At 34.3% G+C, this 24,647-nt stretch overlaps 3 protein-coding genes across 3 annotated transcripts in view; 2 read left to right on the top strand and 1 right to left on the bottom strand.

Moving 5' to 3' along the window:
* Positions 1-24,647, top strand: part of LOC126559692 (surfeit locus protein 4 homolog) — a 464,744-nt gene that overhangs the window by 280,858 nt on the left and 159,239 nt on the right. The window lies entirely within an intron of this gene.
* Positions 13,884-14,294, top strand: LOC126561655 (MICOS complex subunit Mic10-like). Its single transcript, XM_050217945.1, has 2 exons — positions 13,884-13,984; positions 14,125-14,294. Exons 1-2 carry the CDS (start codon positions 13,909-13,911, stop codon positions 14,259-14,261), a joined length of 213 nt encoding a protein of 70 aa, XP_050073902.1. The 5' UTR covers positions 13,884-13,908; the 3' UTR covers positions 14,262-14,294.
* On the bottom strand, positions 18,215-23,248 carry LOC126568503 (dnaJ homolog subfamily C member 16). The gene is made up of 6 exons (XM_050224995.1): positions 23,049-23,248; positions 21,586-22,951; positions 21,288-21,519; positions 19,173-19,347; positions 18,906-19,110; positions 18,215-18,448 (listed from the first exon to the last, which is right to left on the bottom strand). The coding sequence occupies exons 1-6, from the start codon at positions 23,240-23,242 to the stop codon at positions 18,215-18,217; spliced, it is 2,406 nt and encodes an 801-aa protein (XP_050080952.1). The 5' UTR covers positions 23,243-23,248.

Below are 24,647 nucleotides of genomic sequence, written 5' to 3'. Positions count from 1 at the left end.
ACCTAGGAGGTCGTTAAACCAAGAAGAAGAAGAACACTGTTAGAAGCCATTACTGGAGAAAATAAAACGGGATGTTACGTTCTTTTCATTGATTGTGTACCCCGCAGCTTCTGGTGAATGAATCGGCGGATTAAATAATACGCATGGCCTGATCCAAGCTCGCACTCTATAAAATCTATCCCTTCTCCAAAAGAGTCAGAACCTGATAGATATTTGCCCGATCGTTTCCGGGCGATAGGAAATGGGACACAACAGCCGACTTTTTCTCGGGCCCGGATTGAGCAGACGGTACGAACAAACTTTTGCGCAAATAAGCATTTGTTCTACACTCGTCGCAAACCATCAAGGAAATCGTAAATAGAACCATTTGTATGTGCAACCATTTTTGGTTGCGACATTATTGCATTTATGTGTTATATATTATTGTTGAGTTCAAGACGAAGTGAACAATGGATAGGTAGAACTAGTCATATTTGAAATTGTTTGTGGAACGGTTGCAATCATTTCAAGGGTAAGGTTTGGCAAATTTTAAAAATTAAAAATAACTTGTGAAATATAATGTGTTTTTTTTTTCTAATTTCCAAATCGAAATAATTCCCAAACGTACGTATATTTTCACACCAAATATAATTTCGATCAGAATCCGTGGCTTTCTTAAAAATGTGAAGCAGTAATTTATCATTTATCATGTAATTCATGCGTAGGGAACTCGAATTTCTTGGGTATGTAATATCCCAAGAGGTATAAAACCAAATCCAGAAAAAAATATATTTGATTGAAAACTTTCCGGAAGTTTCCAGAAGACCAGACCAGAAACAAATAAAACAGTTCTTACGATTCTCTGTTTAATCCAGAAGGTTTATAAAGAACTACTCCAAAATCGTCAAACACATCTCCAAATTCCTAAATAAATATGAAGTATTGAACATTAACGACGAATCATACCAACTAGCGTTTTCCGAACTAAAACAAATTTTGTCGTCAGATCAAGTTCTAACCTACCAAGGTTTTGAAAGTCTTTATTTCAAAATAGGGTAGTAATTGCGCCATCAGCGGCGTTCTTTCCCAGATTAAAGACAAGGTCTAGAGACCAATAGCATTTGCAAGTAGATTACTCACAAAATGCGAAACATAAAGCAGTACAATATAGAGAGAGGCACTGAGAATTATGTGGGGCATAGATAAATCAAACCATATCTCTAGGGTTACAGTTTTGCATTGCGCACCGACCATAAGCCTCTTTAATGCATAAAAAATGCAATAAAATAAAAACTCCCAAATTGGTGTACGGTACTTGAAAACTATGACTACACAATAATTTACATAGACTGGAAAGCCAATGTCGTTGCAGACGCATTGAGCCGGAAAAGTGAAGAAAATTTCGAGATCATCTTGACTAACACGAATTCGTCCATAGATAGCAATTCAAACACACAAAGAAATAGTTCTAATGAAAAAGCCGGACCATCAACCACAGAACACCGAGTGGAAGAGGAACAAAGAAGTTCAACCGGAAAATTGATCAGATGACGAAACAATCCATTCAGCGGAATCCTCTGACGATCTCTACATGCACAGCGTGGCGAGACCGATGAATTACTCTGTAGTAATACCAAATAATTTTTCGCATCGCTCTATCGAGTACAGATATATCCGAATCTCCTTTTCAGAATTTCAGATGACAATTTGCAGAGCCAAATTTGATGAAGATTATCACAGACATCGACAAACCGCCATCATAGCACCGGAAAATATCCCCATAAGTCAAAGAAGGTTTAAAAAATATTTCAATAAAACGACATTTTCAAACGAATAAACACTGACCACAACCGAGCCTACCGAGGAATGATGACAGATGAAAAGCAGATACGACGCAGCTATTTCTTCCCTAAGATGAACTCGAAAATAAAAATAATAACCCAGACATGTAAAACGTGCAACATGCACAAATACGATCGCAAACCTGATGCAAATGTTATACATCAAGCTTTCATCAAGACCAAATACGGAGAAACCCTTCGACAGAGTACACACATGCACATATTCCAAATCAACCGACATAACTTTCTATCCCTTGTCGACTCCTTTTCAAACCCCGCTCAAATGTTCATGGATACAAAGAATCTAGTTGATGTCAAAGATGCACTAGCACAATACTTCGCGATTTACGGTACACCTAGAAAAATAGTCACGAATCATGATACAATATTCATTGAAACAAAAGCTTTGGTCAATTTGGCCTTATCCTTATACAATTCTTCGATTCACTCCGCTGCAAAATTTTCTCCTCAAGAGATAATTTTAAAACATAACAATCTAACGGACATAAATCTGATTCACGAAGAAATAAAAACTAAGATGAACCGTCCTACTTGAACCTTAGGATCCTCGAGCTATATCCTCGAGCGAAACCAATACACGCGAATGACATAAACGACAAAACCCTTAGAAATAACAAACAAATCAAGAAACACAAAAGGAAAGAGATCAAGAGATTAAAGAAAGCATGATCGATAAACACAATTTTACTTCATACCTTCTTTGTTATTCCAGATGCACTCACTAACGTTCATAGTCCTACTGATAACACTGACAATGACAAAATAGGAACGATTACAAATAAAAAATTTAATGGATGATCCTGTTTTAATGTTAAAATTCAGAGAATGCAGACTAAAGATGGGAGTAATCCAAATTATTTATCTAATTACCATAACAAATTTGGAAAGAAACGTTTATACGTTTTAATGATAGCTATGCAGATAGATAGGAATCTCCCAGTCTTTTCCCATATCTTTTCTTTTAGAAAATCAGACACCTCATCAACAACCTGTATCAGCTGAAACCGATGAAACAACGAAGAACCAAGAGATGGGATACACTGGAAACTGCATGGAAGGGGATCGCCAGATCTCCAGACGCCAAAGACCTAATAATAATTCAGACGTCGTTAAACGACTTAGTATCGCAGAACAACCAGCAGATAAAAATCAACAACATCCTCAACTACTAAATCGATGAAACGATGGAAACGGTTAACAAGCTACATAGAATAGCATTCTGCTGAAGGAAATGGATACGATTACTCTTCTGTTATACATGGACACGACGAATAAATTCCTAGAGAACCTAGAAGAGACGATACTAAGTAACCGAATCGAGCTCACAATAAATTACTCTCGCTTAAAGAAATACTCACTCTATTTCTCTATTAAAGTTCTCTATTAAACATTCATCTCGGATGAAACCACTAGCAGCGTTAAGGAAATATTCCCAAACCTTTCAATAGACCAGAGTAGACCGTTTAGAACAGAATAAAGCATGAGCACGTCAAGATGAAACAGGCTCAACACAACCATTGTCCTCAACAATGGTAACCACCATCATTCTAACAGTCATCTACCTTCTTCGAACGCGTGTTGTCATAAAATTCGGGAACTAAGAATATTAAAAGTCAGAGGACATTCATTGAATTACCCCGGGAGGAGTTATGCACCCAAGATCCAAGTTATTGACCTGGTTGTCTCAGCATTCCACGATGCCTGGTCGACGTCCATTGTAATTACGCCACAAACTCCAGCTGAGTGAGTAGTGCTCGGTACCTATCACGCCACCTTCCCGACACAGCTGAGTAAGCAGATAAATAACCAATTAATACGACAGTGCAAGATAGGAAGCAGAGTTTTTGGTTTAGACCATAAACTATACAAACATGTTACAAAATACTGTGACAGTTTTTAGAATCATTTTTGCAAAATTACGAACTGTCACAGGGTTAGTAAAAATAATGCAAGGTAAGTAAGATGTAATGCGAACGTTCAAATAATAACGACGACTTAGTTTTCTACAGGAAGCAAAACCATTTCATTCTACTTTTTGAGAACATAATACTAATTAAGGTCGTTCGTTCTGAGAAAAAAATCGTCCTGAAGAACATGCAAAATTGATTTGTTTAAGTGTTCTTGATATCAAGAAGTGAAAAAAATGCTGCAGTTACAATAAATAAGTTGACAATACGACACTGGACCGCCATAATCAATTGTAAATACAATGAATTAGTCGTTACATCAATAAGGTAAGGTGTTTTGGTAAGGGTGTTTTTAAGTAATATAAATTACGATAAGACGGGCTGATGAACCAAGCAGGCTGAATAAAGTCCATACTATGTATTTGATATCAACATATTCAACATCATCTGCCGTTAATCTATTTATTTATAATTGATTATGACGGTCCAGTGCCGTATTGTCTTCTGCCGTTAACCTAGTTTATAAAAAAATACAGTCAACACCGCATATGTTAGCGTATATATAGCGCAAGCCGTCATACTTAGAATTGAAAAAAATAATTTCTTTTACAGGTACCAAATTAAGTTTTAATTATTGAAAATTCGAACAACCTTAAATGCTTCAAAGATTTGTAAACCTCAAACTACAATATAGCTTTTAGTTTGTTTCCTTTACACGTTCAAAACATGCACCCCGCTCCAAAGACCAGAACTGAGAGATGCTTATTTTTTGTTTGTCTTTTTCCCGTCACACTAGGAACAAGTTAATTCTTAACCATTCTTTTGGTATAGTTATTATTCTAAGTCGTTAATTGTGTTTCCTGTTCTGTTGTGCTTGTGTTGAAATAGATGTTGATCTGTCTGGAAAAATCAAAGTACCCATACCCATTTCACCATTTTCTATGTTGTCCCATGTAGCTGGTGTATGCACCAGCTCTCAAAAAGCATTCATAAAGCGATAATATTTCATTAACTCTCATGAGCATCTAAAATTTCGATTTAGAAATGGCCCTCTCATCTCATGGCCCAGGGCTTACACCGCAGGAGACTATTCAGTTTGCATTGACTTTATAGTTATCTCTACGTACTTGTCAATTATACACTTGGTACCCCTGTAATGATGGAGTGAGATGTGAAAGTGAAAAGTGAAGCTGTTTGTATTTCATGTTTTTTTTAAACAATTATTAGACGCATATGGCGAACATAGTGCAATTTTATGCGCGAAATAAGATACAGATCTGCAGCACCCAAACCGTTAAAAGCAGAGATGGAAAACAATATTTCAATTATATTAAACTATGACTACAACAGTACAAAAACAAACAGATAAATTAATTTCGCTCGACATTTTATCCAACTAGATTAACTAAATAGAGCAAAATAGCAAACATCATGATTATGTACAGAGTTACAATGATAGATTCGATTCGATTCCATTCACTTTTAAAACAGTAATCTTATAAACCATCTAAAACCTTTGCAATCTTTGAACAATCATTACTTGTGTTCCATTCTTCAACATAAATAGAGATTTCAAGTAATAGATAAATTTTATAAAATCTTGATGCGTTTAGATTCCTGAATTATTCGTGCTTACAATAGCCAACAGTTACGTTATACAATAAGATATTGGCGAATCCTAACACTTGGCACGAACTCAGTTTATTTACTGTTCATTTTGAAGCGTACACAAGTGACTTTTTGTGTTCATTGCGAATATATTTTTTGTATCTTTAGCGTAAAGCGTTGTTTTTCACTTTCGGCACACTCATCATGTATTTTTAATGATTGGGCATCAAGCAAAATAAGGAAAAGTTCTTAACAAATATTTTTCAATGTATTATCTCTACTGATCTTTTTTTACCTTGTACGATTTAGCTACCACAGCTATGGGTACACATTAAACCCAGCTTTGTTTGGATCCAGAAACGAATTATGAGAGGTAACTGATAGTCGAACGCTCTGCAACACTAAAAGAACAGTAATTACAAAAATATTACCCATGAGCCATTGAGTACTATGTGAAAATATAATAAAAAAATAATCACCACAAATTAGTGCTTTTAGGACATACACAATGAAACCTACCGATCTATAAGCTGAGAAGAAGATGAATATAGAATTCAGTTATCCGTGCCCGAACAATCGCACCGGCACGGATCATGCACTTCCAGCAAAACACAATGCCTCTGAAGGGGTTATAGGATGTACGTTATATTTTTCATCATTAGCCACGGCTATTTTGAGAACCAGGTAAACACATAGGTTGTTCCCTATTGAATAAATCTTTGTAAATCCGCCAACTAAGGCTCTAATAGGGCAAATTTGTATTGAAAAAATCCGTAGTAGTGATTATTAACGCAATATTGTCAATAGGGCCTTTTATTACACATATATATATACCTTGGTTACAACTGTAGGACTCGTTTGAACTTTCTTTTACAAACATTAAAACTGATAATGCGCCTAAAAAGCATAGCACATAAAGACATCAACACGACGAAAAATTAAACTAAATTTGACAGTTTTGTCTGGAGCCTGCAGGCCACTGATAATATCAAAATTAAAATTTCAGCATTTCGTGAGTGGTTGTGAAATTTTCTTATTTTGAAATGCTGCAAAGTGGAGGAATGCGTCTTCAGAATCAAGAGAGTTCTCTCAGAATGAGACAGCCACAGTGAACTATCGGCATGGCGATGTATTTAAAAAAATTCAAATATACTTTTATTAACTTTAATAATTATTTTCCAGAACATCGGGTGCTATTAAAATGATTTAAATCCAATGATCAGTTTAATAACGCGCCCGGTGGTGTAGGTGACAGCGGCGCCGGTCTCCGTACCGTCCTCCCGTAGTGAGGTCTGACTAACCAACTACGTGGTATCGGTAGTCTAGAAAGTCATTTCGATGGCCGGCATGACCTTAGAGGTCGTTAAGTCAAGAAGAAGAAGAAATCAAATGTCAGGTATCAGCAAAACTAAACTGTATTTGAATGATTATTTCTAAATAAATGAAACGAAATAATAAATATTTGTTCGTTTATAATAACTATAAGTATTCTTTTGATAATCATTATTCTTTTCATTCTTTGATTATCGTTATTCTCTTCAACTATCAATATTTCCCAGTAAAGCCCTTAGCGCACGATAGATAAGACTTCATCAGTTTCGACATCTATTTATTAAAATAGATTTGACAGATTGATGCCGGTCGGAATGTCAAAATTCAGCATGCACAATTCGGATTTGGTTTGAGATGGTAAATAGCTGTCAAATGGAATAAGAAGTGTTGTTTATGTCCCAGATTGATGGCAAATAGCTTGTTATTTGTCTTTTGTAATGTTTTGTACGAGCAAACCCACGAAAAATTATTTTCATGTTTTTTGAATTCGGAATGCAACATTTGAAATCGGAATACGCAATCTGACAAATGTGCTATCACACGAGTGGACTGCATTTTTCTTCCAAAAACTCATATTGACAGATAAAATTAAAAATTTGCCGACATGATTATTTTCCGAGGGCGGCCCAATGGTGTAGGCGACAGTGGCGCCGGTCTTCAAACGGCAGGATCGGGGTTCAAAGTTCATCCGGACTGCCCCCTCCTTGGCCTGACTATCCAACTACGAGGTATCGGCAGTCTAGTAAGCCATTCGATGGCCGGTGTGATCTTTGAACTCGTTAAGCCAAGAAGAATAAGAAGAATTATTGAATTATTGAAGAATAAGTGAGAATAAAATTGGAACCATAGAGTGGCTATTGTGTATACTATTTTGGATGCACATTAACCTTACTTGCTGGTATTTTGGATATCTGGGAACCCCTTAACGGTGAAATCGACGGTTTTGTTCGCTTCAGGTGCACCCTTCTTCTTCTTCTTCCTTGGTGTACAAGGTTGTATCCTCCTATGGATCTGGGTTGGACCATACTTAGAGGCATACTGTCAAACGTCTTGGTCTTATGTCGTTTTGTCCACTGTCTTGGACAGGTTCGGTTTAGGTAGGAGTGTACCTTTTTATTTTTTTTTCTTATTATTATTTTCTTTATGTATCTTTTTTTAAGGGAATTTTTTTTGGGTCTTTTTTCCCTTTTTTTCTATGTATCTAATGGACTATGAATATTTGTGTTTTGTTTCTATGGTATTCTGATGCGTTTTTCACTTGTTCGATTCTCTAGATATGTTTGTTTGCAATTCAAATAAACTATAAGATTTTCTTTGAGAAGATCCCGACCTCTTCCTATGATATTTCCTTTTTATCATTGTGTTAGTGTTTACCTATCACCTTGATAATTTTGTTCCATTTATTTATTTTTAGGACGTCGCTTTTTTTTCTTGAGTTCCTTTACTCTTCTTTGTGTTGTGGGAGAGTAAGGACTACTGTGAGTCAATTTGGTTTTTTCGTTTTGGGTTGTGTGAAGATTTTTTTTTAGAATATCAGTTTTGAGGGAGTCTTCTTGATTGTTTTTGTAAATTTGTTTGATGCGTATGAATAAATAAAAAAATAAATAAATAAATAAATAAATAAATAAATAAATAAATAAATAAATAAATAAATAAATAAATAAATAAATAAATAAATAAATAAATTTATAAATAAATTAATAAATAATTTAAGATGAATGAATAAAAGCTTAAATATTTATCAAATAATTTGAAGAATAGCTGTTTTTGTTAGAAGTAGCGATTTTGTGTTTGTGGCGTATTGTATGTTTGGTTAATTTATTTACAATTCTATGTTGTTTTTCTTGTGTTCTAATATTCTTTTAAATGTTTTTCCTGATGCCAATTGGCAATCTTTTTTGAGATTTTCTGCTGTGATGTTTTTCTCTCTGTTGTATCTTGGACATACAAAGATTTTATGTAAGCCGGTGTTTGGTTCGTTGCAGATTTCACAGGTACCATTTTGTATTATACCCATTTTTTGTAGCCAATATTCAGATAGGTTATGTCCCGCTAGGATTTTATTTGCTACTTTGACTTCATGTGCTTATAGAAGTGTGTGCTTGGACCATATTTGGAATTTAAAATCACTTTGTAATTCTGCATTTTTTTTCCTTTCTCTCTTGTGGATGTTGTTTGTTCCTTCATTTCATTTTGAAATGTTTTTATCAGATCTGTATACCTGTATTTGTTGTTTATCTTATTTTGTGATATGGTTCCTTTTTTGTCTAGGCCATCTGCAATGTCGTTGCCTCTTTTTCCAATGTGAGATGGTATCCAGATTATACTTGCTTTTAGTTTTGATCGTTTTTTTTTTGGATATTGTAAATTATTTCTTCTATTTGTGTGTTTTTGTTGTTCGTTTTTAGTATATTACATGTGGTGAGGCTGCCTGTGTATATTATTGAGTGATCTAGTTTCATTTTTCTTCCCGTTTCAGCGTTCATCTATTGCTATTATTTCTGTGGTTGTTATAGATGAATAGTTTTTCATGTTGTAGTCGTAGTAGTAGTGATTGTTTTTTGCTGTAATGTATTCCTATACCAGCTTTACCATATTTTATGCTACCGTCTGTGTATGTACTGTGTTTGTTGCTGTTGTTGTTTTTGATTTTATCAAGAGTTATTTGTTTCATTGTTTCTTTGCTACTATGTGACTTTTTTTCTATTTGTTTGGCATTTGGATAGTGTTATTTACGTTATTGTTAATGGCTATATATGGATTGGAGTATTTTTCATAGTGTTTTTCAAAGACTTTTTCTTGAGATGTTTTTTTTTTCTTTTTTTGTAGTCGATTCTGTGGTATTTTCCTAGTTGGCTTCTAATTGGTTTGGAGAATATTATACTTTTGGTCAGTTCTTTCTTTGTTATGAATTTATTTATGATTTATGATGTTTTTGTGCATCCTGTAGCTTTTCTAAGAACTTGGTTTATGTTTGAGTTTAGTGTGTTGCGAGTTTTTTTTTATTGCTGTTGTTTATACACGAGGTTCCAGCTTCTAAGATGCTTCTCTAATGTTTGCTCTGTAGATGGTTAGGGCTTTATGAGGGTATGTGTTATTTTTTCTGGCGCATCGTATTTTGAGTACGTTTAGTCTTTTGCTTGCATTGATTTTAATGTGTTCTATGTGCTTTTTAAATGTTAATTTATTGTCTATTACTGTACCTAAATGCTTATATGTGTTCACCTCTTCAATTGGGTTATTTTGTACCTTTAATATGATCCTGTTTTCTATTTCGTTAAATATCATGAATTTTGTTTTTTCTCTGTTTATGGTTAGGTTTAATTTGTTTGTTTCTAGAATAAATTTGTTTATTGCTCTATGTAGATTATTTTCTAATTCTCTTATAGTTATTCCGTGACCTACTATGGCAAAATCGTCCGCATATTGTATTAAAGTTGTGTTGTGGTTGTTAATTTGGTAGTGTATGTCTTTGGTATATATATTAAACAGGGCTGGGGACATGACGTAACCTTGTGGTAGTCCGTCTGTAATTAGTTTTTTGAGAATTGTGTTCTTGCATTCTAATGTTGTGGTTCTGTTTTTTAGGAAAGCTGTTGTCCAATTTGTAATTTCTGATGGACATTTGATTCTATCAGTTTTCCGATCAGGGTTTTTGTTTTGACATTGTTGTATTTCTATTTGTATTTCTGTATTTCTTTTTCTAGATCAATGAACACAATCCCTGTTTTCATGTTTGTTATGTTGTTATGGAATATGAGGTTTGTTATATAATTTATGCATTGGTTAATGGTTGTTTTTTTTTTTCTGTAGCCAAAAGATAATTGTGGCAATATTTCATTGTTTTCTATGTATTTGTTTAATTTAATTAGAGCGGCAGCATTGAAGATTTTGGTAATGGTGGGTATTAGGGATATTGATCTGTAATTTTCTACTTATCGGCTAGCTTTATTAGGTTTGCATATGGCAATTATCTTTATAATTTTAAGGTTTTTCCTGATATTTCCTTTCTTTCACATCATGTTTCCTTCTTTTAATATTGTTTGTATTGTTCCATGGTTGATATTTTTTAGTATATCGTAAGTTATTTTATCCGGTTCTGGTGCTGTGTTTTTTTGCCTGCAATTATCTCATTCCATACTTTTATATTTATGAGTTCTGTTCTTTGTTCTTCTTCAACATTGATTTTAATATTAAATTTTGAAATTGTGAAATAAGTTTTTAGAAATTCTTGCGCATTTATTTTGTCGTTGTGTATTATATTGCTTTCTTTATTGATGTTGTAATTGATGGTTTCAATATTGTTGATCTTCCCCACAAGGTTCCATAGTTCCTTTAGGTTCGTCTTTTCATTTATTTGGTCCATGGAGGTTTTCCAGTTGTTTTCCTTTTGTTTTTTTTTAATTTTTAATTTGAGTATGGCTGAATTTTTCCTGTATTCAATCGCATTTCCTATGGTTCTATTGTTGTTAAAACTTGATCTGGCCGTGTTTCTGTTTAGTAGTGCTTCTTTTGTTTCGTTGTTCCACCAAAATTTCAATATATGTGTGGTTTTGTGTTTATTGTTTTTTTTTTATTATTTGTTGGGCTTTGTGAGAGAATTGTTTAATGGTGTTAATTTGTTTCGTGTCTATGAGATTTATATCTTTTATGATTTTTTGTTTATTGAGTACGGTATGATAGCCTGTTCTGTTGTTTTTTCTATTGTTATTTCTATTAATTTGTGATTGCTACGCGCTATGTGTTTGTCTTTAATTTTTCTTTGGATTAGGTTGTACATGTCATTTGATGTTATGGTTAGATCTATTGAGGTTTTTATTTTAATGGTGTCTGTGGGTATGTGCGTGTATGTGTTGTTTGGTATTATAATTAGGTTAGAGTTTTGTATTTCGTCCATTTTCGTCTCTCCTTTGCTATCTATTTTGTCGTCACCCCAGTAGTTGTAGTGCGCATGAAAATCTCCTGTAATGATTATTTTGTTGTTATTTGATATGCTGTGTATGATTCTGTTCATTGTGTTTTTTACTTCTATTGTACTTGATTGTGGGGTTACATATGTTGATATTATGTGTATGTTTTCTGAGATGAGTTTTATGTGTGCTGTTTGTATGTTTTCTGTCAGATCTTGGAAATCATGAATTTCATATTTTATCCTTTTTTTCATTAAAATGCAGCTTCCTCCGTATCCATCAGCTCTGTCTTTTCTTATTATGTTATATCCTGGTATATTTATTTTTTTTTATCTGGTTTTAGCCATGTTTCTTGTAGATATGCAATGTGGTAGGCTTCGCTTCTGAATATTTGATTTATTTCTTCTTTGTTGCAGTTTATGCTTTGTATATTCGATTGGAGGATTTATAGTTTGCTCATTTTGAATTATGAGATGTGTGGTCTTGTTTATATGTGTATGTATGTATGTATGTGCTGAGTGTTGTTTGGGCTTCTTATGGCTAGTTATTTTTTCCCTTTTTTATTTTTTGGTTTATTTTTATGTTTGTGATTCTTCTTCTTCTTGTTTTTTTAGGATGACGATATTTCCAGATTTCCTCCTATGTCCTCTGGGCTCAAATAAATTTCCGTTTCGCCTAGGATGATTTCTGATGCCTCTGTGTCACTGAAAATTATTTTTTCGGGTTACATTGGGGTTTGCATCGTATTTCGTTCGTTCGGGATTTTTGTTTCCGTGTTTTGTTTTTTTTTCAGTTCTGTATTGTTTCTGCTTTCTGTGTCTGTTATATTTTTTATTTGATTAATTTATGTTTGACTGTTCTGATTTCTGTTGTTATTTTTTGTAGTTTTGATGTTGCTACTTGGGCTTGGGATTTTTTCTGTATATTTGACGTTCATTGTGATTTTTGGGTCTTCTTTTAAGATGGTGGTCTGTTAAAAAGAGTGGCATATGGTCTGTTTGTGTACACTCTTGGTATTGTTGGAACCGTTCCTCTTCTGATTCGTCGCGCTTCCTTCATAGTGACTCTGTTAATCGTTTGTATTTATCTACGAATACAGGGTACTCTTTGTCTAGTGCTGAATGGGGTTTGCCACATTCAGTGCATTTGATTGGCTTAGTACAGACCTCGTGGTAGTTTTCACAGCACTTGGCACACACCTTTTCCCGGTTACATCGTTTATTTGTATGTCCAAATCTCATACAATTCATGCACCTCATTGGCATCGGTATATATTGTTCTACACGTTCTTTATAAAATCCAATTTCTAGCGATCTTGGGAGTCTTGTGGTTTTAAATGTTAGTATAGCAGTTCTGGTGTTTGTGTAAATTCCTTGGAAATTGTTCCTCTTCATTACTACTACCTTAGTGACCTTTTTGGTTTTCAAACCCTCCAGGATCTCTTCTTCTGTAAGATAGCGAAATGCATCGCATCTCACTACTCCTTTCGATGAGTTCAGTGCCTCATGCTCATATACTTTGATATTAATTTTGTTTTCGCCATGGTTGAGATTTATTTTGTCTTATATTCTTGCCTCCGGGTTGTTTCTGACTTTAATCAGAATTCTTCCATCGCATAGTAGCGTGGTTTGCTGCGGTTTGTTTCCAATCGCCATTTCCGTCGCTTTTGCGAAGAGAAATGGGTTATATGTTGCTAGTGTCTTTCCATTGGTTGTAATCTCTATTATCATGTAAATTTCCTCATTCTCTGGCGATTCTCCTAAGTATAAACTCGTTTTTTTTTTTTTTTTTGGTTTTTTATTGTGTGTTCTTTCTTCCTCTAGGATGCTCCCTCCTCCGGGGTCATTGACCCCCATGATTTGGGTATTCTTCTATGGCTTTTTTGTGTTTTTTTTCTTCCCTAACTACACTCCTTACCTTAAACCTCTGGTCGTTCGTGGTTCGTCCGTCTGGTCGTTTTTTTTGTCTGTGATTTTATTTTCACTAATAAATTTTTTTTCCGTTGAGATTGGGTTTTAGCGTCCTTTTTCTTTTGGAATATGGCTGGTTTTGCAGGTGCACCCTATCGAACTTGTTTTGTTGGATGGTTGACAGGCACTTCTGACAATAGGGACACCTATAGTATATGCACTTTGGTTTTGTGGTTTGGTAACGTCCGCTGTCATTTCAATGTCATGCCTAGTTTGACATTACCTGAACTCCACTTTGTTTTCTACAAGTTCCGATTAAAACGCTGTGTTTTCGTATAGAACTGAGTTTCGCCAGAACAAGAAATATTTTGATCAGTGTAAATAATATTTGCCAACCAAAATGGCCCACACGTTTGCAGAAGATCAATATGGAAAGAAGGTTGATCATTGTTTAACAGACACTTTTCTCAAATTTGGTAAGTCTAACATATCTGCGGAATGTATAAAGCCGCATCTTAAAATTATGTAATTACTTTCCGGCTGCACGTACCCTTCCCTGTGGGAGTCTATACCTTTCGAAACGGAATTAATTTTTTTTATTTACTTATTTTTTTAGGTGGCGGATTGATTGTTGGTACAGTCTTTTCGGTAGTATTGTTTAAACGTCGCTCTTGGCCGATCATTATAGGATCTGGGTTCGGCATCGGTGTAGCATATAACAATTGTGAACGTGCTTTGAATTCAAGCAAATAACTTTAGGCTTGTGGAATTACACGACGTTATGTCTTAACGGAGACCAATTATAAGGCTTGTTCAGTATTATTCCATGATGATTCATTCATTTATCCGAAAGGAAGAAAAGTAGGATGTTTTCGAAGTTTTAACACATTCTACCAATGTATAATGAGTAAAACCAAACGGATGCATGCATGCATCTGCACAAGAATGTCGCAGTATATTTTTTAATTCTTAGTTACGAACTTAGAAAGTTAGTTATACTATTTAAGTTACTTTTGTGCAAAAAAATGTTGATGCTGACCCCCCGGGAAAAGCACCTTTCAGGGCACCGCTATTATTGCAAGGATTTTTTAATTGTTATAGACGCTCGGGGGTTACGCTAATATCGGTCCGAAAATATAAATATTTGCATTGATTAGGATGGTAATCGCTGGTTTCCACGACGAGCAACGTCTAAAATAAAGTGATATTTCGATTGAAATAAGAGATATCCGAACCAGAAAACCCACATCATATTTGCTTGATGTTTCATTTAACAAATAAATTTAACATATTCCTGCTCGTATATAAAACAGTAATGATGCGGTTGTAAGTAAAATTCATTCAGTTTTTATTACTTTGTGTGTTTCTAATCAGTTCGCAAATTACTAAAGTCTTGTAATCATAGGAAATCGAAAAAAATATGTCAATGGGTTTTCGTTTTCAGACCTTTGTAGGTTATTTTATAGAGACTGAATTGATTTTAAAGTAATGGAAATAATAATGTATTTGATTTATTAAAATTCAATGGATTGCGTTAGGCCTTGATACGGATCAGCAAATCAAGTGTAGCAGCTCTCTGATACACGATATCGATTGCTACGCTATAAAAGCAAAAATATTTGGCTTAATGTTTGGTATTAATATTACATCTAAATTGATAATTCGGCGAAAGCCTCATTTCAATCTAGCAAATTGTGGAAGTTACTTAGAATTATTCGTAAAAACAATCATTAAATGTCATTTTTTGAAACATTAAAGTACAGCGAATGCGTGTCTATCAAATATGGCGTATATCGAAGAGCTGCAGCTCAAGCCGCGTAAATTTAACATTAGAACGAGTTTTGAATTTTTAAAGGGCAAAAACTTATTTTTATATTTCTTTTTTCTTAAGCACGGTCTGGCCGTATTGCTTTTGACTTGAATACCACTTAGAGGGTTAGTCTGTCAAGGGACGGTCCGGATGGGATTTGAACCCCGGTCCTGCCTTTTGAAGACCGGCGCCGATGTCGCCATGTTATAGGCGACCGTCCTGCCCCAAGTGCAACAATTTTCCTTAGTAAAATTATAAGAAAATTGATTGGATATGATAATTATATATCCATTAAAATGTGTATTTTCATTCTTTTAAATGTTGCTTTGCGTTCTTGGTACTGGAAATAACTCAGGTTTGTTCTGCTTACCAAAAACATGATTGGTCATATTTGGGGGTGGATATTTCGACTTCTATCCAACTGATTTTTTTTTTCAACATTACTTATGCACTTAGTTTCCAATATAAAATAGTTGTACTCATCATTGTACGGCAAGGAATATCTGCAGTAAAAATATTCATTAAATATTCTATAGATTGATAGAAAAGTGCTTGTTTTTTTACCAAAATATTATCGACGCTGCATAATCATAATGATGATTTTTTACTGGTAAATTGTTTAGTATAAGGCTCATCTATTTATTGTTCTTATTTAGCTCTAAAAACCGATTAGGTTTTGTCATGCCTCTCTGACTTATCCGCACCTGGGTAGTTCTGCGTATGAACAGTCTTCTCTTGTAACAAACTGGCTTCGCTATCGAAGAGGTAACAGCGGAGCCGATCTTCATACAGCAGGACCGCGAATTAAATCTCATCCGGACCATTCCCCCGTATCGGTGACTGACTATTCAAACACGTGATAAAAATAAGTCATTCGATGCTCGGCATAATTTATAGCAGGTCGTTAAGCCTAGAAGAAGTTAGTAAAGAAAAACATAAAAAACAACATTCTTCGATCATAAATAAAGAATTGAATACTTTATTTTCGTTCTGGGAGCCACCTATCTGAGATTTATATCACGCTGTAGTTATCATGTTTTCAAGTTGTTTTATTTCGTTAGTTTTATCGCTTTCAGAAACTGAGGTCAATTCATTAAAATTAATTCATTAAAAATAAATATAGGGGTTTGACGATACAGCCATTTGTCTATTGTATCGTCATAATTAATTATAAATAAATAAATATAGCATTTTGTTGTGTTTGTCTTAAAGATAATCATTAATATTAAAGTCTAATGATATTTATTGTATGATAGCAAGTTCTTTTAAATGTGTGAATACACTTTTTGCATCCCGTGCCTGAAAATGCCAAAATAATCTACGTTTTTGCAAACAAAAACGCAAAATGCATTTTTACAAACCTTTACAATCATTAATTGCATAATATCAAAAATGCAGCAAAAATAATTTGAAGTTAATAAAAAGATTTGAGTGCTTTTAAATAAAACCAATTTTATTTATCATCGTTTGAATCGTCTGAATTTGGTACAATATAAAATTTTATAATTGTATTGCGGATTGTGGATTTGGATGTTAAAATAAAGACTAGAATTGGTTTGGTTTAGAATTGGAAATTCAGCGAAAAATCTCATTGGTTTTACTGTGTTGAGGATCTTGTTGTTTCACGTTCATTGAATTCGATTTAAATTAGAATTATAGCATGATTCATTATATTGATATCGACCACTACCACTGACGATTAATAGTTATTGAATTGCGCGAGGGACTTGTTCACATACTAGCATGATATATGATATAGCACATGATATATAAAGTAATAGGATGGTATTCGTTAAAATCCTTTACACTGTGCAAGTCCATGATCAATTTGATCTGAAGATGGTTCCAGATATCTCGGATGGTTACAAATAAGATTCTGAAAAATTTTATGATCTGAAAATTAAGTATGTTGCATATTCTTTATTGTTTAATGTTATATTGTTACGGCTGAAACAAATGTAACCTGGTCTTCTTTAAGAGATTTAGCAATGAACACAACAATGACGTCGTATAGATATTATTTAAATATCTTCTTGAACTAGGCATTGACTTATTCGCTTTTAGACAGTATTGGTTTATAACAATGAAATTAAAAATAAGAACGTAAAAGAACATTTCTTTCAATGTCATTACAAAGTAAACTTGCCTCCTAACTAATACGGATCTATTGTTCATAATTTTCCGGGTTTTCTCCGGTAAGGGCGTTCTTTTTGAAAAACAAAAAAAACAAATTAACTCTATAATATTTATCAAAGGCAGGTGTTAGAGTTTACATAGGATATATGTTGTTAGAGAATTGGATAGTATATTAAACATGCTCTTTGCTGTTTGCATCTATTGAACAAAAAATATGGAACGAAATATTGACTATTACCAGTAATATACTTCTTCAATTTGTATAGGATTTTCCAATGATGAGGTAAAACGTTGCCCAAAGTATGAATTATCTGAAGCTTACTCTTACTCCTGACACACACACGTATATGTGATGTACGCGATACACTTCTATGCTTAGTCAAGTACCATTCTTATGGTATAGTGTTTTTTCTGCTTGATAAATCCATGCCTTACAATACTTAGAACGCAAAATTAATGATGATATTGTTTTTCCTTATCCTGCTGGGTTGCAGTTATTGCCCCTAGTATTTCATTGCATTAAGAATGATATAAATAAATAATAAAAACCTAGAAGCAAAGTAAAACTCTTGTCTTTGGTATTTTTTAATAGTTTTCTTGTCAGTGATAAATACGGACTGTTATAATACCCACGATTGTACAATAGATTTTAGAATAGAAAATGTTATTAGGAAAAAACAAACGAGGCAATCGGAGAAAACAAACAACTAGGAAAATAAATAGCGTATAAATTCAAACTGTAAGATGTTCAAAGCTGCTCTCATTTTGAAGTAAAATCTGGCCAATAGTTGATGTAATATCGATGCGTAGTCCCCTCAAACAAGCGATCAAGCCAGTTTGGTAAACCGTCAAGAAGATTTTCTTCGAGGAGAATCTTTGGTTCGTACGTGTCTGACATAGATGTTTCTGAATCAGAGCTGTCCATACCAAGGAATGCTCCTGCTTCAGGATCAGTTGGCATGGAACTAAGATGACGTGTTATTTTTATCATGCGCTGAAAAATGGAAAAAATATTACATTAAAACATTAAAAATATTTATCTCAAGTTCTAATAAAAAAAATCAGGAATACTTCTGCGAAATCTTTAAAGCAAAACTAAATGCACGCAGTCGCAAAATATACAACTATAAAGTTTCAACCGAGTATGCCCGGGATAAGGCAAAATCCAAGGAAGAAATGCCCTTGTGCCAAAGTATGCCAAGGATCCAAAATGCCTTGTGAAATTTGTCATTAGTCAACACATGCGGATTAGTCAACACAGCCATGTCATATTGGAATTAAAGTTTAATAAATATAAAATTTGTTATTTACTTCAAATGAAATGTTGACCATGTGATAACGTAAAATGAAAAAAGTAACATCTTGCACCCGACATTAAATAAACGTAAATAATAAAACAATACTGCCAGGCCATCCTTAAAAAAAGTAACAAAACAAAATTTTTTTTTTACCTTGGCTCCACGGTTCGATTCTGGATGCTTAGCATGATACATACAAAAATATTTTCGATGCCCATTTAAAGCTATGACTGTGCCGATGCAGTTTCGAGGGTTGATCTTCATTTCACGCGATTCGGACAATGATAACCGTAATAACTCTGCATACCATCCAATACCTTTTTCAATTAACATGTGGGCAAACATCAATGTTTTGTTCCTGCAGAAGATGTGAAAGAAAATTAGCACACCCGAAAAAATACAAATTTTATATAAACATACTTCCGATACGGCCACACTGCTTTATGAAATGAAGGAATTAATTTCGATCTTGATTGTAAATCAGTAAGTAATACTATCGTACGGCATCCGGGTTTAAGAAGACGAACCAACCCGTTATATTTTTCAGCACGTAGTTCATGTAATCTCAGCTCCGGCACGTAGCCCAAAGATTTTCCTAAAACCAGCGTAAAATATGTTACGAATAAATCCAGTATGAACAAGATTGGGATATTTTGTGCAAATAAAAAAGAATGCATAAAAATTAAACAAACTGAATAAATAAAAACAAAATAATCACAATCATTAGGGGCGATGCATCTGCCTTGTAGGCCTTCAGGGACAATTCTAAGTTTGAGGAAGAAATCCTATTTGGACTGTTCCTCCTGATTGAGGACTGACCATCCAACTACGTGATATTAGTAAGTCTAGTAAGCCACTAGATGGCCGGCATGACTTACCAAGTCATTTAGTGGCAAAAACGAAGAAGAATATTTAATTAATTTAAGAAAGTTAAGATCAAAATCATTGCTTTACTGAAGATGCTATGTGGCATACAACGCTTAGTTTTTCAATTCATTTTGATAAATAATGAATTAAGCAATTTTATAAATAATGGTATGGGAATTATTTCAGCTATTTCGTCATCTTCGTTTTGACTTTTCAACATCAAAAGGTTTATCCTGTAACATGTCAAAGTTTATTCTATTTCTTAAGTTTCACAAATTCGAGAAATATTGAATTGCAGACTTCATTGACTTGATTATATCCATAACTGGATAATTAGTCCTGCGTACAGGGAAACTATTGGAGGGAAATCGATAATCGATTCTATTGAACATATTCCAATCAATTCAAGTGTAAAGCTAATGCTAAGAGTCGAACAATAGATTAAGATTTCCTTTCGAACATTTTGATTTTATCTTCAGCTAAAGGCCATGCCGTTCCTGAAGAAATAAAAAAAAAACATACGATTAATTTTGAAGCTAATTTTCAAAGAATTTATTTAGTTTTTTTTGTAAAATTCATTTGAATATTTTGAGTACTCTTTCCAATTATCCGATAACACTACACACTATTATACGTTGACTAGAGTGAGCTTGGAATGTCATGGCTGGACTGCACTGAAGAACACTGTATGCAGACAAATAAATGTTCGTGCTGTCTTAACAATGTTTATTTGTTTGTTACAGTCGAGACCAAACATCAAATGTCAACAATAGAACAGCCACATCACCACTATAGCCGGAATTCGGATGAAACCAACCACCATCATCACAATAGTCACATCAAAATTCACAACATCCACCACTACATCATCATCATCATCATCATCATCATCATCATCATCATCATCATCACCATCACCACAAACATCCACAACCGAGTATGCCCGGGATAAGGCAAAGAATAAGGAGGAAATGCCTTATCAATATAATTGTATTTTTTTTTCAACACAAGCGGTGTGAACAATACGGCACTGGACCGTCATAATTAATTATAAATAAATAAATAAAATACACACTATTATTTACAATTAATTATGACGGTACAATGTCGTATTGTCAACACCGTTTGTGATGACTAAATTATATGAAAATAATGATAAGGCATTTGTTCCTTATTCTTTGCAATATCCCAAGCATACTCGGTTATGGATGGGTTAAAACCACAATTAATCAATATTAAAATTAAAACATAATATTCTTCATAGTTCAACTCAATTTCACTTTCTTATACGATAGAATTGGTTAGCTCTGATAATAAAAAAACTGAGGTCGTCAAGGTAAATTTTTTTTCTTTTATCATGTTTTTTATTCTTACCCAATCATTTCTGAACTAATGGACAAAAAAATTGGCCCAGATAGTTTGGATGCGGATGAAAATTTTTTACAAGTTTGAGTAATCTTATACCAAGTAAAAATATCAAAAGCAGCAGTTTGACAATCGGATTTAAAGTGGTCTTAATCTATTGTACGTCGTTGTAATTGTTACAAATAATTCGATTTAAGAATTTTAAATAAACATTTTGAGTGAACTAACAGTGATAAGCCGTAATATTGAAAATAACCGAGATAAAAAATAAAGTAAACTTTCACATTTTTGTTTAATACATACCATTAGAATTCTCCGCGTTTTTACTTTTCTTTAGTTGAATATCTTCCTCTTCCAAATGAAGTAGATAGGACATTAAATAGCCAATAATCAGTATAAAAGCTATTGTTCCTATAACGGATATCGCTGGTAGAATATGCTCCTGTCCTAAATTGTCAGCCGTATATTCTATTGCCAAGAATATACGATTTAAAATTCGCATTACTGCATTTTCAGCATGCTCATCTAAGAGGGCCTGTAAGAAACACATAAAATTAACAATACTGAAATACTTATTGATATCCATTTTTTTGTTGGTTACCTTCACTTCCGTTTCATAGCTAAGTGATTCCGAGGAGCGTAGCAATCGATGGATTACAGTATCCATTTTTTGTTTGGTGTAATTGAAATATTGATCCTGTGTATTATTTTCTAGAGCTTTATCAACTTCCAGAATAACTTCATGAACCCACTCATAACGAATTTGCTTTGTATCTCGACGCCAGAAGATGACAATTTGCAGGAGAGTGTCTTTAGATTGATTGTGCTTTGATAGCGCGCAAATAAAATCATTTTGTTTTTCTTGGTATATATAAGCAAAACGAACTCTTTCTCGATTGAAAAGGCTTTCAAGCGCAATTTTACGCATTACTGTACGAGCCCCATCATGCAAGCTAGTATTTTCAGTGACCAATACGACGCATAATCTCTTCCTAGGTCGGTTCCATTCAGCAGGACAAACACTATCCAGCATGTCTTGTGATGACAAACGTGGAAGAATGAGAAACTTGTTGTGCGCTATAATATTATTCAAAGTAGTTGTAGGTATATCCGACATGGTAACTGTAGCGATCGGTTGAGGTGGAAATTCATTGAATATCAGCAAGGTATCAAGGTTGGAATGAGCTTTAAATCTTGCTTGAATGTTCATAGTATCCTTGGAGTTTAGTTCAACGAAACCAAATGCAACACGTTCACGAAAATAGTAAGCAATTATTAGATAACGCAATCGTGGTTGAGCTCTTGGTTCTAGAATGAGTGCACGAACACGATTATCAGCCCATCCTCCCAAAAACGTATCAAGTGTATTGTCTGTTATTGGCGTCAGAAGTTTATATGGCAGTTTTTGTCGTATAAAATCTACAACGTGCTGTGCATTAAAAACACTGTCTTTGTACACGTAATTATGACCATCTAATACCATAATCACACAAGGTAATGAGTGTACTCCTACTTTTCGCACAAGTTGTTCTTCATGACCAGCATTAACAGTGGCAAAAACTACGCCATACGGCTCAAGGGTATCAATCAATTTTTTGAAAGAATTGGCTGCTTTCATGCATGCAAAGCACCAGTCAGCGTAAAACATTAATATTTGTGGAGTTAAGCGACTTTTCGGTATAATATTCGTTTCATAATATTTTGTTGTGATGGAAAGACGGTGATACAAGCCTATATCTTGATCATGGAAGTTAAAATTATGTGCACCGTAAAAATGTTCGAATGGATCTTGAAAACGACCATAATTGCTATAATCAGGACGATTTCGATCCAGTACTGCATCTTCATTTGTTATTCCGTACTGATCGTAAGCTCGTCTGCGGTCGGTATCAGATAATAATTCGTAGGCTTGCTTGATTTCTACAAATTTGGTTTCTGCTTCGGGATGTTTAGATTTATCAGGGTGCCTGTAGGAAAACAATAGTTTTAACAAATTTGATACCAATATATTAGTAAGCTGACACAGTTCTAGGAAAGAATCGATTTTTCAATGACGTTACTCACCATTCCTTGGCCAATTGTTTATAAGCACGGCGAATATCCTGCATTGATGCTCGTTTATGTACACCTAGGATTGTGTAAGGATCGTTGGAGGCGCATAAACTTAGGCCAATTGTAGCAAAAAATAATGCAAAGCCAATCCAATAAACTACGGCTTTTTGTCGACGGCGCATCATTGCTTTGTTCCTAGTAATCATATTACAGAGTTGGAGATTGTGAATATTATTTTTCCCGATATTTGATGGATCAAACTATGCACAACACTGTCATTTACAATAAGTTAATGAATTGAATTGCACTTCGATAGAAAGAAACACAGCGCAAATTTAGGTGAGTTCAAGACAAAATGAGAATGCATACCAATGTATGTATGCATGCATACCGATTTGACAGAAGCTTATAAAGAAAGTTCACTTCACAATTTAAAGCTTCTCTATCCCAACTAACCTAACGACTATGGCCGTCCAAGGTGAATGAAAGACTACAGGTAGGGCCATTTAAAGCGATTTGACAGCCAAAAATGAAAGGATCCCGCCACCCAAATTCGTTAACAGATGTCTGTTAGGCTGCCAGATAGGTAAAGATGACAGATGCCTGCTAGACACCTATCAGGAAATCCAATTGGAGTAATTAACAAGCAGGTTGCTATTGCCTAATTAAAAAAGGTGTGTCTTTTGCCGCTGGGGCCACTGCCTCATTTTTTATAATTTTCCTTCCTCGTGTTTCGGCATTCATCAAGTCGTCATCGCTGTCTAACCGTAGGAGCTAGAACAAGAGGAAAATCTTTTTATTAGTTTGTATCCTTGCTTACCCATTGCATTCCTAGCATCGATCACTGTACAGCGGTGTAGAGGCTCACGAAATGGATAGAAGTCCAAACATACTCCATACAGGATAACCCGCTGCAGTTTAATAAAGAGAAAAGCGAGTGGATAACTGATCTAGCGATACATTCTCTACATTATTTTATCCAGAGGATGAAAATTTAAGTTATTCTGATGTTCGACCAATTCAGAAAATAAAATCATATGTAGCATATTTTTTCCTCCCAGTGATGTGTAAATGTGTGTATGGAGTAGGTGATAACCTTGAGCCTTGAACAGCCCAAATAGCCAAATTATCTTAAGCAGCCAAATGTAGCATGCTAATGATCGTGGCTCTAATACGCCTTTTGCTGTAAATAAGCAGCCGAAGTTCCCCGTACTTTCAACCGGCTCCTAAGCCGCTTCCGTGCGTCAAGCTCTAAAAGAAACTTATATTCCCATTTTTCTTTCAAGCACGATAGAAAACCCCGGGAGTATTCCCGGGAAAAGGCAAAGCAAAAGGAGGAAATGTCTTATGATTATGCTCATATAATTCAGTCATCACAAGCGGTGTTGACAATACGGCATTGTACGGCATTGGCATTGTTGTAGCGTCATAATTAATTATAAATAAATAAAATTTAAATAATTATTATGTTATATTATGTTTAACAATGTTTTATTATGTATTCCTGATTCATTGAGAATCAAACAGCAGTTTTCCCGTACAACAGAATATTACTTTTTTGATGTTGCAAATTTGGCTGATGTTAGACATCGCAACAAGCACATAACATTA

The sequence above is a fragment of the Anopheles maculipalpis genome, chromosome X, assembly GCF_943734695.1.
Source record: "Anopheles maculipalpis chromosome X, idAnoMacuDA_375_x, whole genome shotgun sequence".
NCBI lineage: Eukaryota > Metazoa > Arthropoda > Insecta > Diptera > Culicidae > Anopheles > Anopheles maculipalpis.
Note: the sequence above shows the minus strand (reverse complement) of the source record. Positions and strands in the feature narration are given on the sequence as shown.